General features: G+C 31.6%; 2 protein-coding genes across 41 annotated transcripts; both read right to left on the minus strand.

Annotated features, from left to right (window-relative positions):
• Positions 1–339: 339 nt before the first annotated feature.
• LOC104742979 (agamous-like MADS-box protein AGL70) lies at positions 340–4,459 on the minus strand. Of its 27 annotated transcripts, none has more exons than XR_015572007.1 (7): positions 4,010–4,459; positions 1,902–1,959; positions 1,647–1,708; positions 1,465–1,561; positions 1,306–1,347; positions 960–1,189; positions 340–788 (listed from the first exon to the last, which is right to left on the minus strand). XR_015572007.1 is itself a non-coding variant. In XM_087474414.1 (7 exons), the coding sequence occupies exons 1-7, from the start codon at positions 4,192–4,194 to the stop codon at positions 687–689; spliced, it is 582 nt and encodes a 193-aa protein (XP_087330540.1). In that variant the 5' UTR covers positions 4,195–4,448; the 3' UTR covers positions 340–686. The 27 variants fall into 27 exon arrangements, 15 of the variants coding, with proteins under 15 accessions (XP_087330540.1, XP_010462391.1, XP_087330592.1 ...); XR_015572025.1 differs by having other exon boundaries at positions 340–832; positions 960–995; positions 1,465–1,526; positions 4,010–4,448; XR_015572027.1 differs by having other exon boundaries at positions 960–1,034; positions 1,465–1,526; positions 4,010–4,448.
• Positions 4,460–7,866: 3,407 nt separating this feature from the next.
• LOC147949349 (agamous-like MADS-box protein AGL70) lies at positions 7,867–11,896 on the minus strand. 14 transcript variants are annotated; one of them, XR_015572052.1, is made up of 7 exons: positions 11,513–11,896; positions 9,308–9,365; positions 9,094–9,155; positions 8,916–8,977; positions 8,766–8,807; positions 8,427–8,468; positions 7,867–8,299 (listed from the first exon to the last, which is right to left on the minus strand). XR_015572052.1 is itself a non-coding variant. In XM_010464066.3 (7 exons), the coding sequence occupies exons 1-7, from the start codon at positions 11,695–11,697 to the stop codon at positions 8,154–8,156; spliced, it is 588 nt and encodes a 195-aa protein (XP_010462368.1). In that variant the 5' UTR covers positions 11,698–11,896; the 3' UTR covers positions 7,867–8,153. The 14 variants fall into 14 exon arrangements, 4 of the variants coding, with proteins under 4 accessions (XP_010462368.1, XP_087330611.1, XP_010462383.1 ...); XR_015572060.1 differs by having other exon boundaries at positions 7,867–8,255; positions 8,916–8,995; XR_015572058.1 differs by having other exon boundaries at positions 7,867–8,296; positions 8,916–8,995.
• Between the last annotated feature and the right edge of the window lie 4,324 nt (positions 11,897–16,220).

A 16,220-nucleotide genomic window follows, 5' to 3' on the forward strand; every position in this document is an offset into this window, starting at 1 on the left:
GGCCCAAATGATTTATTTAATAAGCAAATATAAGCCCATCTAGAGACTTTGCTAGAAACGTGATTGGATGATATCTAATAATATATTTAAAGTAGTTAAAGGCCTGTGTGTACTATTTGTTGTACCAAGTCTTTCCGTTGAAAGTACTAATTTTGGAGTTCCTCAAAAGAAGAATTTAGAAAAAAGTACAAAATATCTGATATGGTTCAATGAATCAAGCTATATAAAAAGCTCAATATAACTATGCCACGTAAGGTAAGACAACTAATCAGTAAAAAAAACTGAATTAAGGGAAACAAAAAGAATTAAGAAGCTCTCTCTAGCTAGGGTTCTTCACGCTGAAGAAAGATAAAAACATTTATATCAAATCCGTACTTTCAAACAAGTATACAAAACACACGAATTCTGTCTGATCTTGTCTACGAAGGTACAATACAACAAAAGGTCGAAAACTTTATCTTAGTTTATACAATACTTTTTTCATAATAATAAAAAAAAAGCTTCGTTTTCCTTTTTTCTTTCTTACCTTTAATTTCCACACATAGAGGGAAGATAAAAAGGGTTTGAGATTATACAGCTTTTTTCTATTTTAGAAACTGTTTTTTTTTTCTTTCTTTCTTTCTTTCTTTTATATTCTGAATCAGGTTATGAGTTTCAGGTGAAAACTCAGCCGTTGATGATGCTGATTACTTCAACAGCGAGAGAGTTTCCAGTAATTTGTTACCGGAGCAATTTTCGGATGACATTCCTCTCTCACCTTCGGTTCCCAGAATCGTCTTCATACCCATCTGTAAGAAACTTTCTTTCGTTTCTTTTAGTTTTTCTACAGCTACTAAACATTCACAAGAAATTAATCTATCTATATATATTTTATACAAGTGTATTAGTGTTTATATCTATATAGTGTATCAAATGATTAATCAGTTTTATGAAGCATAAGAGTTTTGTGTCTTTGTCACCTGGCTAGCCAGAAACTGATTCTCTTCTCTCAGCAACTTCTCCCGTTTGGAAAAGATCATAAAGGTCATTAGAATCTAACATGTTTTTAGAGCTATATGAGCTTATCGCCATCCAAATTCGGAGAGTCCAATTTAATCAAAGAGTTTCAAAATGATTTTTTTTTCATTTGTTAGAATTGGGGTTTCATCTAATAAAAGCCCAAGAACAAAATCAGGAACCAAGACAAGACCTAAAGATATATATCTAGAGTTAGTGATCTGCAGACTCCGAGGTTAATAGTATTCGAAAATCAGCATACCCTACAGAATATGGCTTTGCTACCAAATAAAAAACCAAAGCACTAACCGTTTCTTGAAGGGACTTCAGATCGTCCATCATCAGTTCTGTCTACAACAAGACATTAATTAAGGATTATGTCAAAAGGCTATTCTTGTATATCTAACTAAACAAACATTTTTAGGAAATTAGTTCAATTACTTAATTAGTAGCAGCATATATAGATACCTTCTTAGCTCTAGTTACGGACAGAGCAGTCTCGAGCTGTTCCTCCATAGACATTAAGGAATCTACACTTAGATTATCGACTGGTTCTTCAAGCTTTCTGTATTCATAAGTTGCCAAAAGAAAAAAGAAAAATATTTTTTTTTATCAGAAGAAGAGGGGGATAAAGATGTATTAGTGCTGACCTTTGCACTATATCCAGTAACTCCTTGTGTGGAAGATAATTCCGAGTTTTTTCCTCAAGATCCTGGACATGGAGAAAACAAGGGGATGGTCAGAAAGATGTGGAGTGCTCTTGAGTTTTCTGAGGAATTGCAATAAATGTAACTCTAGAGAATTAAGTCCAGTATGAGAAATTCAAAACAATGAGTTATCTCAGGCTCGACCAGTGCTTCTATCATATCATAACATCAAAACCATTTCCAGAATAGCTAACTTACTAGGACTTTTTGTTCATCGGCATGTTGTATCTCATAACGATCGATGATCTTGGACATGCTGGATATCATGAACAAAACAAGTATGCATTAGAAACAATAATTTGCACAATAAAACCATTACAAAACTACATACTAGAAATAGCATCAATAGATGACATTATAGAGCGAGCAAACCGGAGTGAAATAATGCTTATAAACGTTACATACTGCACCAATTCGCGTCACTGACCAATATATATTTTAAACAACTTTACTTCTTAGGCGTCTATGTATTAAAACAGTCAAAGTGAACATATATAGCTGATAATAAAAAACACTTTCACTCCCGAAGATCCTGTTATATATATGCAATTAACTTGCCAGCCAAACGAAGTCATTTTCTAACAGCTCCCTATGAATTCATTTGACTACCTCATTTTTTTCTAAGCTAAATAAATGTTATATAGAACAACAAAACGTTTAGCCAAACGATGTCAGGATTCTCCTTCAAATATAAGCCAAGAAAGTGAGATTGACATTTCAGGAAGGAGGTCACGACTTAATCCTGATTGGTGTCTTCCATGATATACTGATGCAATAACATGAATATACTTTTTACGATTTTAGAAAAACATCCTAAGTTGTGAATTTAACATTAATCTGAAAAAGAAGAAACCCTAAAAAAGGTTGTTAAATAAAAATCTTGATCTGAAGCCAAAACACTTTGTGTAGTGCAATTAAGTTAAGGTACCAAAAACCTACCAAAGAAACTACCTACCACTAGAGTTTTAAGTGTTGTAAAATAGAGGCAAATAGAGAACTATCCTAAAATTTAATATAGTGTGTATGTACGGTTACAAATTTAGCATATGTATGCGTTCTAGACCAAGCATTTTTGGTGTTAAAATAGACAATGCCAAGGCCTATATTGACAAGGATTACATTCTTATTTTCTAGAAGACATATTTTTCTTATTCCATTGATGATTTCTGTAAGTTGTATATAAGAAACACACTGTCATTATTGATTTGACAATGTACTTTCATTTTGGTTAATTGTACTCAACTCGATAAGTTCTAAAAGATAAGTAGCTGAGATTTCTTCTAAATGAAAGAGTGTCAAAAGGTCAGATGGTTAGGAATATCCACAACCAAAGATAGAAAACTACTAAATTCACTGAACAAATTGTTGTAGTCTACTCGTTTCATCCTATAAGTATAAACCGGCTATCAATTTCTACTCAATTAACCCTCTAGGCCACTGCGACATATAGTAGAAGGTCACCGTAGACTTTGGCAAAACATCTTGAACAAGAGGAGAAACAAAAAAGTCACTCACTAATCTAGATATATATCTTGTATTGGTGTCATATGGACACAACAATTACGCTTTAAAGGATTAAAATCAATATCCGGTTTGATAAGTAATGTGGCATGGGTGGCAAGTATTAATGTGAAAATTTATCCAAGCACCACAATCAACCTTCAAAAGCAAGTATAAACCTGGGAAGGTACTTAATCAAACACTCAATGGAAGAGAAATTATAAAACAAACAGTATACAATAATTGCACAATGTGGGATATCTAATTTAAACCAAAGACTCTTGATCTATGTTACCACTAACCCCAATTAATCTCATAACAAATACACCGGAAGTGCATTGCAATATTGGATATAAACCAAATCTCAAAATCTTAAAAGATACACATTGTTTCTTAAGAAAAAAAAAAAGAATCTTGAAAGTGAACAACAGATGAATTAGCGATACAAAGATTACAGAGAACGTATCACCACGTGTAGGAAAAATTCTTGAATCACATGCAATACTAAATTTTGTAACAATTAAAGGTAAAAAAATTTTAAAATAAAAATAAAAATCCATATTTAAAGATAGAAAAAAAAAAGCACGAAACGAACACCAAGAACATCGAGAAATTTAAATCTCAAATTAGGCTTAAGCGTAAGCATCAGCTCTCATCATATAGAAAAGAAAGAGTAGATCTCAGTTGATTTGTTGAAGGGAACAAAAAAGCCCTAGATTTGAAGTTTCTATATGGGGAAAAAAATAATTAAACAAAAGAGAAAAGGGCACAAAGTGAGAACCAAGAAGTGGGGAAAGTGAGCTTACTTGTCGCCGGAGGAAGAGTTGTAAAGTTTTCCGGAGCCGGAGACGACGAGGACAGCGATGGAGGATTCACAGAGAATTGAGAGTTGTCGAGCTTTCTCGATGAGACCATTGCGTCGTTTGGAGAAAGTGACTTGTCGACTGCTTTTCTTCTCGATTCGCTTGATCTCAACCTTTCTTCTTCCCATGGCTTCTCTCTCCGATCGATAAGGGTTATGCCCTAATTTGGTTCTAATGTCCGGAGACTCTCAAATGTTTTTTTGCTTCTTTTTATTCTTTTTTTTTCTTCTTCGTATTTTTTTTTTCCCTTTTTTGGGTTTTTTTTTTTTTTTTTTTTTTGGTTAAACGAGAGAGAAAAAAATAATAAGTGGAAACGGTTGTGTTTTGAAGCGACGAAGAGTCGTAGTAATCTCTTTACTTTCTTTTTTTTTGGTTTACGCTTGTCGAAATACCTTTGTGGCGGCGTTGTTAGCAATTTGACTATTAATCCAGTCGGTTAAACCGGTTTGAGCCCGATCATCATCCTCACCGAACAATGGTTTTATGCTATATTTTTAGATTGTTTCTTCGGTGGTTATCTCATTGGTTTTTCTTTTCTTTTCTTTTATGAAATTAATTAGTGTATATTGTATACGAATCGGGTACGGTTTATTTTAAAGGATTTTAATTATTATTTATGTAAGAGGGGTCGGATTCAAACTTTCACTACAATGGATGACGATTAGATTTTACTTCAAATATTTTCAAGAAATTACTGATAACCTTTCCGTTCATAATTAAGTATTATTTTTTATATAATGTTGGGATTAATTTCAGTGATATATGTAGTGGTTAAATCATTGTATGACAAATATAAAAGTGTGATATCGAACTAATTAAGAACTAAATTGAGCCGTAAAAAGTCATCTTCAACATCAAACTATCATATAACTTCTACAATCTACCGAGTAAGGAAAGAACAAAACATTAGTACGTCTGTCCAATTGAAATGTAGAAGTCTTTTTTTTTGGGAAACACGAAATGTAGAAGTCTTTATGACGAAAATTTAAGTATTGCATATAACACACATAGTTTATGCGTAAGACACAACAAATATACAATTTTACTACCATATATCTTTTTTGAGTTGGGTGGTTCTAAAAACATTTAAAGCATCTAAAACGAAAAACATACATATGCGCATATTTTAAAGTATTTTGTTATAAAACAAGACATGCCACTTATATAAGCCACATAAATGGTAAATCATTTATATTGTGAAAAATCGCTTGTTGGACCTAATTATAAGATATGATACTATATTAAGAATCATGGACATCCAACCTAAAACTAATTGGCAATGGAGTGTAGTGGTCCATGATACTTATATATTATCCCACAGAATACATCCCAACCGATGTGGGATCAAGGGCGAACTTATTAAGAGAGAAGGGGGTCAATGGACATCCAACCCAAAACCAATTGGAAATGGAATATAGTGGTCCATGATCCTTATATATTACCCTACAGAATACATCCCAACTGATGTGGGATCAGGGGCCAACTTATTAAGAGAGAAGGGATCAATTGACGCCCTAAAATATTAAAATCAACTTTGTTTATAGAAATATAGAAGAGATAGTTAGCACAAATGGTAAATATGTAAGTACACCTAAATCAGGGTTTGACTCTCATTTTCTACACACCTTGTGATTTTTTTTAACTCAGTGTGCTATCAGCCAGTCTCCTCTCCGAGGTTCGTAGACATTTTTTTTTCTTTTTTTTGGTCAAATGGTTCGTAGACATTAAATGTGTTTTTCTCTTAGTATACTATCTTTTTTCATCAATCTCAAAAAGTTACAACTCGTTCACAGTTTCTCAAAACTTGGTTACGGATGTGGTTACTACTGCTTTTAGGCTTTGCCAAACGACCTCGTAGGACCCGCCGATTTCAGTTTTGGACCCGGGAAGAGGATCGTAGGTGTAGTCTTAAATGGGTCAAAACATTATATAGTAAACGAAGGTCCAAATAAGTTAAGCCCGATTTAGTTGACCAAAACACTTTGACACTCTAATTCAGTGAGTCAGACTTCAGATGACTCGGAAGATTACGGTTAGTCAATAGTCAGTCTCGAGTCGGTGTGTCAAACACAAGATACCAAATTATTCTTTTAAGTTATGTTTTACGGTTTTAGAGCTTAGATAAGTTATGCTGCTTACATAAATGTTTTTCATTACTGAAACTGGTCATTTGTTGAAGTCTCCACTCTCCAGACCCCTAGCTCATGTTTCGAGGTACAAATAAAGAGAAACTCTTGTGTTGGCTCCATCTAAGTTATGCTCGCTATTTTAATATTTTGATTTTGATTTTTTTTTTTGTATAAGAATCAAAACTTGTAGTCAAACATACAATACGATTACCACACAGTGATTAGTCTTTTATTTTGTTTAAACGAGAAAGAAAAAAAACACACATACAGTGAGAAGTGCTAAACGAATCATTTTGATATAGCTAAGACACGTGTAAACGCATGTCGAATTACCGGCGGGCGCGTTTTTTTTTCTTATTTATCTCTTTGTTGATCACAAAAATGTGAAACAAATGCATTCGTCGTATATTTTATCACGTTCTTAAATTTTGTAATATTATTAAAGTATATGAGATTTTTATTAAAACAAATCGTCAGGATATGGCTTTAAATTGAATATAATAGAAATGGTATATCCGTATACGCATATGTCCAATTTTAGAATTTACTTTGGGGTTTACTCGTAATTGTCTCGTTAAGACTCGAACCGACTACGACAATTCGCGCATGACTTACCGTCCGGTTCCACTGTTTCTAGGTTCGGGTAGTAAACTTGTAATCCCGAATCCCATTTCTGCTAGGCCCAAATAGTATTTTAATAAGCAAATATAAGCCCATCTAGACTTTGCTAGAAACGTGATTGGATGATATCTTGTTATATTTAAAGAAGTATAGGCCTGTGTGTATTGTACTACACAACCTCTATAAATTAATACTCTTTATAAATTAATAAATTCTTCTGGTCCTGAATTGGGCCGGTGTAAAAAATAACACATTTCAATAAAATAATAAGATAATAATTTTTTTGGAAATCCTATGTAAAAATATGGTCTCATCAATATTATAAATTAATAATCATATAAACTGATATATATATATATATATATATCTAAGAAAATCTAGTAAAATATGTATCTATTGTTGTTTGCCTATTCTTGAATTTGCATTTTTGTTGGAGCTCATCTCTCATTTTTCATTGTTATATTCTCAAATCGCATCCATAAATTGTGAAGAGTAATAGATGTGATATTGCTTCTTTAGTAATTAGTTTTAAAGGTACCACAATATCTTCTGCGACATCATCATTACCATGAAGGATAGTCATAACAATTTTTTCTAAACTCTAAACTTCTAACATTTTTCATTTTTACCTAGATAATCTATTATACAATTGACATTCATCCTATTACGATAATCAAAATTATAAATTAAAAAAATTCTTTAAAAATGTGAATGATAACAAAAGTATCTTATTTTGTAATAGAAATTTTTCAATATGAAAATGAGAAAATCTCTTCATAAATTAATATTTTATTAATTTATCGATAAATTAAAACCTCTATAAATTAATAAAATTTCATGGTCCCGACCTTATTAATTTATAGAAGTTTTACTGTATTTTGGACTTCCTCAAAAACTGAACTAATAAACTTAAAAAAAGTACAAAATATCTGATATGTTAAAGGTAAGACAACTGATCAAACAAATTAAACTGAATAAGGGAAACCAAAAGAATTAAGAAGATATCTCTAGGGTTCTTCACGCTGAAGCTCTCTCTAGGGTTCTTCACGCTGAAGAAAGAAAAACATTTATATCCAATACCGTACTTGCAGACAAGACAACAAACACACGAATTCTGATCTTGTCTACGAAGGTACAACAAAGGTCGACATCTTTATCTTAGTTTTACAATACTTTTTCGTATATAAAAAAGTTTTTTTTTTTTACCTTAAATTCCACACAGAGGAAGATAAAAAAGGTTTGAGATTATGTAACTTTTTCTAATTTACAATTTTTTTTTTTTAATTCTGAATCAGGCTATGAGTTTAAGGAAGAAACTCAGCCGTTGATGATGGTGATTACTTGAGCAGCGGGAGAGTCTCCGGTATTTTGTTGCCGGAGCTATTTTCCGATGACATTCCTCTCTCACCTTCGGTTACCAGAAACGTCTTCTGCCCCATCTGTAAGAAACTTCCTTTCGTTTCTTTTAGTTTTTCTACAGCTACTAAACATTAACAAGCAATTAATCTACATATAAATTTGAGCAAGTGTATTGGTGTTTCTATCTCTATACTGTATCAAAAATGATTACTCAGTTTCATGAAGCATATAAGAGTTTGTGTTTTTGTCACCTGGCTAGCCAGAAACTGGTTCTCTTCTCTCAGCAACTTCTCCTGTTTGGACAAGATCGTAAAGGTCATTAGTTTCTAACAAGTTTTTAGAAGCTATCTGATCATCGCCATCCAATATTCTCATCCACGGAAAAAAGTCTTGATCAAGAATTTCAAAATGTTTTTTTTTTTTTTTCATTTGTTATGGTTAGGGTTTCATATAGCTAACAAGAATAAATCAGGAACTAAGACAAGACCTAATAGTTAAACTTGGTTTAGTAATCTGCAGACTCCGAGGTTAAGAATCAGCGTACCCTACAACATATGGCTTTGCTAGCAAATAAAAACAAAAGCACTAACCTTTTCTTGAAGGGACTTCAAATCCTCCATCATCAGTTCTGTCTACAACGAGACATTAATTAAGGATTGTCAAAAGACTATTCTTGTAAATCTAACAAAACAAAACATTTATAGGAAACTGGTTCAATCATTTAGTAGCAGCATAGATACCTTCTTAGCTCTAGTTACGGACAGAGCAGTCTCGAGCTGTTCCTCCATAGACATTAAGGAATCTACACTTACATTATCGACTGGTTCTTCAAGCTTGCTGTATTAGTAAGTTGCCAAAAGAAAAGAAAAATATTCTTTTATCAGAAGAAAAGGGAGATAAAGGTATCTTAGTGCTGACCTTTGGACTATTTCTAGTAACTTCTCGTGTGGAAGATAATTCCGAGCTTTTTCCTCAAGATCCTAGACATGCAGAAAAGAATGGGAATGGTCTGAAAGGATGTGAAAGTTCTTGAGCTTTCTGAAAAATGCAATCAATGTAGCTTAAGAGAATTAATTCCAGTATGAGAAATTCAAAACAATGAGTTTATATCTCAGGCTCTTAGCTAACTTACTAAGACTTTTTGTTCATCAGCATGTTGTATCTCATAACGATCGATGATCTTGGACATGCTGGAGATATCATGAACGAAACAAAAATGCATTAGAAACAATAACTTACGCAAAACTATTACAAAACTACATACCAGCAATCGCATCAATAGATGCCATTATAGAGCGAACCAATTTGTGTCATTGTTTTAAACAGCTTTACTTCAGTACTAACAGGCGCCTATAAAACAGTTAAAGTGTACATATATAGCTTAAATAAAATAAAAACACTTTAGGTTAGATAACAATAGTTTTTGTGTTGGTCTATTTTAGCTTTTCTCATTCCATCTGATTCTCTTTCATCATTATACCCACGCAATCTAAAACTGTAATGCTATAAGTATATAATCTCTAAATTCTTAATTTCAACCCCGAAGATCCTGTTATATCTATACATTTTCTAACTGCTCCCATTTTGCTACCATATTTTTTTCTAAGCTAAATCAATGTTATATAGAATAACAAAACGTTTAGCTACATGATGTCAGGATTCTACTTCGAGGACAAGCCAAGAAATTTGTTTTGGAATTTCAGGGAGAAAGGTCACGATGTAATCCTAAATGGTGTTTACCAATGATATACTGATGCAATAACATGAATATAATTTTTACAGTTTCAGAAAAATCTTAAGTTGTATATTTAACATTAATCACAGAAAGAACGAAAATTAAAAGGTTAGTTAAATAACAATCTTAATCTGAAGCCAAAACACATTGTATAGTGTCATTTAAGTTGAGGTACAAAAAAAACTACCAACGAACCTAGCTACAACTAGAGTTTAAGTACTGGAAAATAGAGGCAAATAAGAATGAACCTGGAATTGTATATATAGAGTGTGTACTGTTACAAATTTGGCACATATATGCTTTCATGATCAAGCATTTTGGTGTTAAAATAGGCAATGAGAAGGGCTATATTAAATATACACACATTGACAAGGATTACATTCCTATTTTCTAAAAGACGTATTTTTTATCCCATTGAAAATTTCTGTAAGTGTAAGTTTTAGATAAGAGACATACTGTCATTATTAGTTTGACAATGTAGTTTCATTTTGGTTAATTGTGAACAATTCGAGATGTTCTAAAAGAGAAGTAGTTGAGATTTCTTCTAAATGGAAGAATGTCAAAAGATCATATGGTTAGGAATATCCATCCACAATCAAAGATAGAAAACTATTACATTCATTGAACAGATGGTTCTAGTCTACTGGTTTCACCCTATCAGTATAATCCGGCAATCAATTTCTACTAAAGAACCCTCTAGGCCACTGCCACATATAGTAGAAGGTCACAGTAGACTTAGGCACAACATCTTGAGGAGCAACAAAAAGTCGATCACTACACTAATCTAGACATATTTATCTTGTATGGTGGCATATATACAGTTACGATTTGAAAGGGTTGACGAGGTGAAAATTTGATATCCAGTTTGATAAGTATTGTGGCATGTGTGGCAAGTATCAATGTGAAAAATTATCCAAAGCACTACAATCAACCTTAAAAAACAAGTATAAACCTTTGGACGGTACTTAATCAAAAAGAAATTACAAAACAAACATTCTACAATACATTCCGGATCAGTAATTGCACAATGTGTCATCTAATTTAAATCAAAGACTCTTGATGTACATGTTACCAGTAACCTCAATTAATCTCTCAACAAATCTACCGGAAGTGCATTGCAATTATTGGATATAAACCAAATCTCAAGATCTGGAAATATGCAAATTGTTTCTTAAAAAGAGAAAAAAAGAAAAGAAAAAAGGAATCTTGAAAGTGAACAACAGATGAATTGGTGATAAAAAAATTACTAAGAACGCATCAACACGTGTAGAAAGAATTCTTGAATCACACATGCAATACTAAAATTTGTAAAAATTAAAGGAAACATTTTTTCTATAAAAAAAAAAATCCATATTTAAAAACTAAAAAAAAAAAGCACGAGACGAACACCAAGAACTCCAAGAATATTTAATCTCAAATTAGGTTTTAAGCGTAAGCATCGGCTCTCATCATATAGAAAACAAAGAGTAGATCTCAGTTGATTTGTTGAAGGGAACAAAAAAGCCCTAGATTTGAAGTTTCTATATGGGGAAAAAATAATTAAACAAAAGAGAAAAAAAAGGCACAAAGTGAGAGGCCAAGAAGTGGGGAAAGTGAGCTTACTTGTCGCCGGAGGAAGAGTTGTAAAGTTTTCCGGAGCCGGAGACGACGAGGACAGCAATGGAGGATTCACAGAGAATTGAGAGTTGTCGAGCTTTCTCGATGAGACCATTGCGTCGTTTGGAGAAAGTGACTTGTCGACTGCTTTTCTTCTCGATTCGCTTGATCTCAACCTTTCTTCTTCCCATGGCTTCTCTCTCCGATCGATAAGGGTTATGCCCTAATTTGGTTCTAATGTCCGGAGACTCTCAAATGTTTTTTTGCTTCTTTTTATTCTTTTTTTTTTCTTCTTCGTATTTTTTTTTCCCTTTTTTGGGGTTTTTTTTTTTTTTTTTTTTTGGTTAAACGAGAGAGAAAAAAAATAATAAGTGGAAACGGTTGTGTTTTGAAGCGACGAAGAGTCGTAGTAATCTCTTTACCTTTTTTTTGTTTACGCTTGTCGAAAGCGCTTTGTGGCGGCGTTGTTAGCAATTTGACTATTAATCCAGTCGGTTAGACCGGTTTGAGTCCGATCATCATCCCCACCGCACAATGGTTTTATGCTATATTTTAGAGTGTTTTCTTCGGTGGTTATCTCATTGTTTTATTTTTTCTTTTCTTTTATGAAATTAATTAGGATACATTGGTCGGGAAGTATATTCGAATCGGGTACGGTTTATTTTAAAGGATTTCATGTAAGAGGTTCAAAGTTCAAACATTCACTACAATGGATGACGATTAGATTTTACTTCAAATATTTTCAAGAAATTACTGATAACCTTTCCGTTCATAATTGTTATTTTTTATATAATGATGGGATTAATTTTAGTGATATATGTAGTGGTTAAATCATTGTATGACAAATATAATAGTGTGATATCGAACTAATTAAGAACTAAATTGAGCCGTAAAAAGTTATCTTCAACATCAAACTATCATACAACTTCTACAATCTACCGAGTAAGGAAAGGAAAGAACAAACAAACCAATATATAGTATGTCTGTCAAATTGAAATGTAGAAGTCTTTTTTTTTTTTTTGGGAAACACGACATGTAGAAGTCTTTATGACAAAAAATTAAGTATATTGCATATAACACACATAGTTTATGCGTAAAGACACCACAAGTATACAATTTTACTACCATAAATCTTTTGAATTGAGTGGTTCTGAAAACACTTCAAGCATCTAAAACGAAAAAGCATATATATGCGTATATTATAGTATTTTGCTTTTTTTCCTAAGCGTCAAGAGATTTTATAAAACAATTTTGTTGGCACTTCGAGCAGTCTTGACTCTTGATCATTGTACTGGTGCATGCTCATTAACTTTTAAATGGTCGATCTATAACAATTCCAACGATCTCGCGCATATTGGTTTTAATCAAACTCAGTGTGCTATCAACCAGTCTCCTCTCCAAGGTTGGTAGACATTAAATGTGTTTTTCTCTTAGTATACCATCTTTTTCATCAACCTCAAAAAGTTACGACTCGTTCACAGTCTCTCAAAACTTGGTTACGGATGTGGTTACTACTGATTTTAGGCTTTTCCAAACGACCCCGTAGGATCCGCCGATTTCGGTTTTGGACCCGGGAAGAGGACCGTAGGTGTAGTCTTAAATGGGTCAAAACATTATATAGTAAACGAAGGCCCAAATAAGTTAAGCCCGATTTAGTTGACCAAAACACTTTTGACACTCTAATTCAGTGAGTCAGACTTCAGATGACTCGGAATATTACGGTTCGTCAGTCTCGAGTCGGTGTGTCAAACACAAGATACCAATTAATTCTTTGAGTTATGTTTTACGTTTTAGAGCTTAGATAAGTTATGCTGCTTACATAAATGTTTTCCATTACTGAAACTGGTCATTTGTTGAAGTCTCCAGACCCCTAGCTCATGTTTCGAGGTACAAATAAAGAGAAACTCTTGTCTAATTAGCTCCATCTAGGTTATGCTCGCTATTTTAAAATTTTGATTTTGATGTTTTAATTTTTTGTGTAAGATGCAAAACTTGCAAGTTGCTTTCATGTTCTTGTCGTAGTGAAGTGAATTTGATAATTTGCGTAAGTTAAGTGTCTCTTGGGTGAAGATTTTCATGATTAAGCCATTAGATCAGAACACATGTATATTGATTGCCCTGTCAAGCCTTTTATTTTATTTTCATTGTAACTGCTTTTGATAAAATGTTAAATTAAACTGACAAAGTCTAGGAACTGTATACAATATAAGTGGAATCTCTTAAAATGATAGAAAGTGAAAAACTAAAGTGGTACATACATAACCAGCCAGCCACTTGTCTAGGCTTTTTCTTTCAAGTTGGTAGGAAACATCAATTACTTATTTTTTTTTTAAAAAAGAAAACAACAAATAATTATTATGAATAAATGGAATCTATTGGTACAGAACCAAACACTTGTTTTGCTTTTCTTCTGTTTAAGGGCCCAGAGATTTATGGAAATAATTGGTTTAGGTCCTTTGATGGGTTCCATTGTTGATACCTTTGTCCTTTTGTGCTCTCACAATATTGGTTTTTAACTTTATTGCTTACCTCATGTAGCATTCACTGAATTCTTCAATACTTTATCACATTAGAAAAGACTCAATGAGTAATTACAACGTTGATGCAACAAAAAGTTCTTACATTTTGTGGGGCTGTGTGAGAAAACAATGATTTAACTTTATAATTGTACTCAATTATTGACAGCAGATCAATTTAATAACATTTTGGTATCTATGGAGTTTTTTTTTTAACTCTTTTTCTCTTAGAATAGTGTTCTAGAAGTCGAGAGAGTTCTGTGTGGAGTGGTACTATTCTCTTCTAACCAGTTGAAATAACCTTTACTTGGAACGATGAAGCTGCCGCTCTCACTAAAAACAAAAAAAAAAAAGGTGAGAGGCAATGAGGAAAACAAAATGATATTTAGAGAAATCTATATATATAAAGTTAACTTTTCTCTCTTCTCCTTCCTCCACATCATCATCCACCTAATCAATATTTTTTTCTTTGTTTTTCATTAAAAAAATATTATTTTAAATATTCATTAATTGCTTATTCATTATTGATAACTAATAATAGTAGAAAATAAATATAAACGAATTAACTAAATTTAATTAAATTATAAAATAGTATAAACAATAATGTAAATTTATTGTTTAGTAAATAATAAAAATAATAACTATATAAAATGAATTAAATAAAACAAATGGAAATTTTAGAATAGTAAAAATAATACTATGAATTTGTTTTAGTAATAATGTTATTATTCAAATTATAACAAAAAAATGAACATATTTCAAAATTTAAAATGAGATAATGAGTTTTAGAATGGAAGTAAGATTTTAATGCATAGTAAAGCAAAAAAATAATTTATGTAATTATATTTATAAAAGTCTAAACAGAAAAATGAAATGAAACATTAGTTTCTAAGAAACATATACTACAAAGATCTATTGTTAAATTTCACTTGTAAAAAAAAAAAATAATAATTACTTAACTCAACTTAAAAGTTTTAATCTAAAACGAGGATATTGTAAGGGTCACACTTTTTTTTTGGGAAAACTATGAAAAACATTTTTGAAAAAATAATCCATCTAAAAAAAAATCAACGGTCAGAAAATATTGAAAAAAAATATGTAAGGCGTTACAAAAAGTGACATGTGATTTGTGCAGTATCTCATAAGGTATATTATCAACTAGATGTACAATTTTATAACATGATAAAAAAATATATAAAACAAGCTCGAGACTTCATCAATTTTATCAAATGATTTTAACCCAAAATATGGCAAAAACAACATATTTAAAGTACACTATGTTTTTTTTAGAAGACTAAAGTGAGGTTGCATCACAAAATTAACATCTACAAATAACATATGAGGTTTTAGAAAAAAAATGTAACTTGGATTAGTGAACATATATTTAATGTCGGGTTTAAATGTTACCATTTAGACATTCTTAAATTGGTAGGAAATTTTATTATGGCAGATGATGCACTTGTACAACCCCATTGTAACAACATAACACTAAAACTGTTCATGAAACTTTTATATTTGCATTTAGTGTGAGATATTGATATGTTTAAATGGTCTATATAATGAGGTCAACAATTGATATTCGACGTTAGAAATTTAAAAGATGTTTTCATGAGATAGGAATATGGAATGAACTTTTCTAACGATAAAAGGCCAGAAGATTGTCGATAATATTGTTTACTCTTCCATTGAAGTTCTTAAGTCATTTTTGTTATCATGTGATATATTTATATATATAAAGTTAGCTTTTCTCATTTCTGGTGCTGCCACGTCAGCTACTTTTTCTTTAATTTTGTGGGCTTTACAGATTTTAATAAGCCCTTTAAACAATCATACAAATAACAAATTGATTAACTAAATTTCATCCAAAATCTGTAGGCCCAACACTATTTCATTCAAAGTCTCTAGATCCATCACTATTTTTAAATCCTATGAATTCAATTATTTATTTTAAAATAAATTTAAAATATTCATGTAGTGGATATTCATGTTAATCATAATTAACGAAAGTTTAAATAAAAAAATAATTATGTAAAATAAATTAAATGTTAAAATAAGAAAACAATACTAATTTTTTATTAGTGGTAATAATATAGTTAAAATTTTCTATTAAACTGATCATAATTTAAAATTTCAAATATCAAAACAAGGCGACCCAAGCAACACTTTCAAATAATCAAGGAAACACAACTAGAAATCAA

This window comes from Camelina sativa, chromosome 2, assembly GCF_030686135.1.
Source record: "Camelina sativa cultivar CO46 ecotype springtype chromosome 2, ASM3068613v1".
In the NCBI taxonomy this organism is placed as follows: domain Eukaryota; kingdom Viridiplantae; phylum Streptophyta; class Magnoliopsida; order Brassicales; family Brassicaceae; genus Camelina; species Camelina sativa.

Excerpts from the sequence above, each read along its gene's own strand:
- LOC147949349 (XM_010464066.3), bottom strand. The coding sequence starts at position 11,697 with ATGGGAAGAAGAAAGGTTGAGATCAAGCGAATCGAGAAGAAAAGCAGT. Across the intron at positions 9,156-9,307 it reads CTGATGAACAAAAAGTCTTA|GATCTTGAGGAAAAAGCTCG; the intron begins GTAAGTTAGCTA and ends CTGCATGTCTAG. Across the intron at positions 9,013-9,093 it reads TTACTAGAAATAGTCCAAAG|CAAGCTTGAAGAACCAGTCG; the intron begins GTCAGCACTAAG and ends TTACTAATACAG.
- LOC104742979 (XM_010464089.2), bottom strand. The coding sequence starts at position 4,194 with ATGGGAAGAAGAAAGGTTGAGATCAAGCGAATCGAGAAGAAAAGCAGT. Across the intron at positions 1,709-1,901 it reads CCGATGAACAAAAAGTCCTA|GATCTTGAGGAAAAAACTCG; the intron begins GTAAGTTAGCTA and ends CTCCATGTCCAG. Across the intron at positions 1,348-1,464 it reads CCGTAACTAGAGCTAAGAAG|ACAGAACTGATGATGGACGA; the intron begins GTATCTATATAT and ends GTCTTGTTGTAG.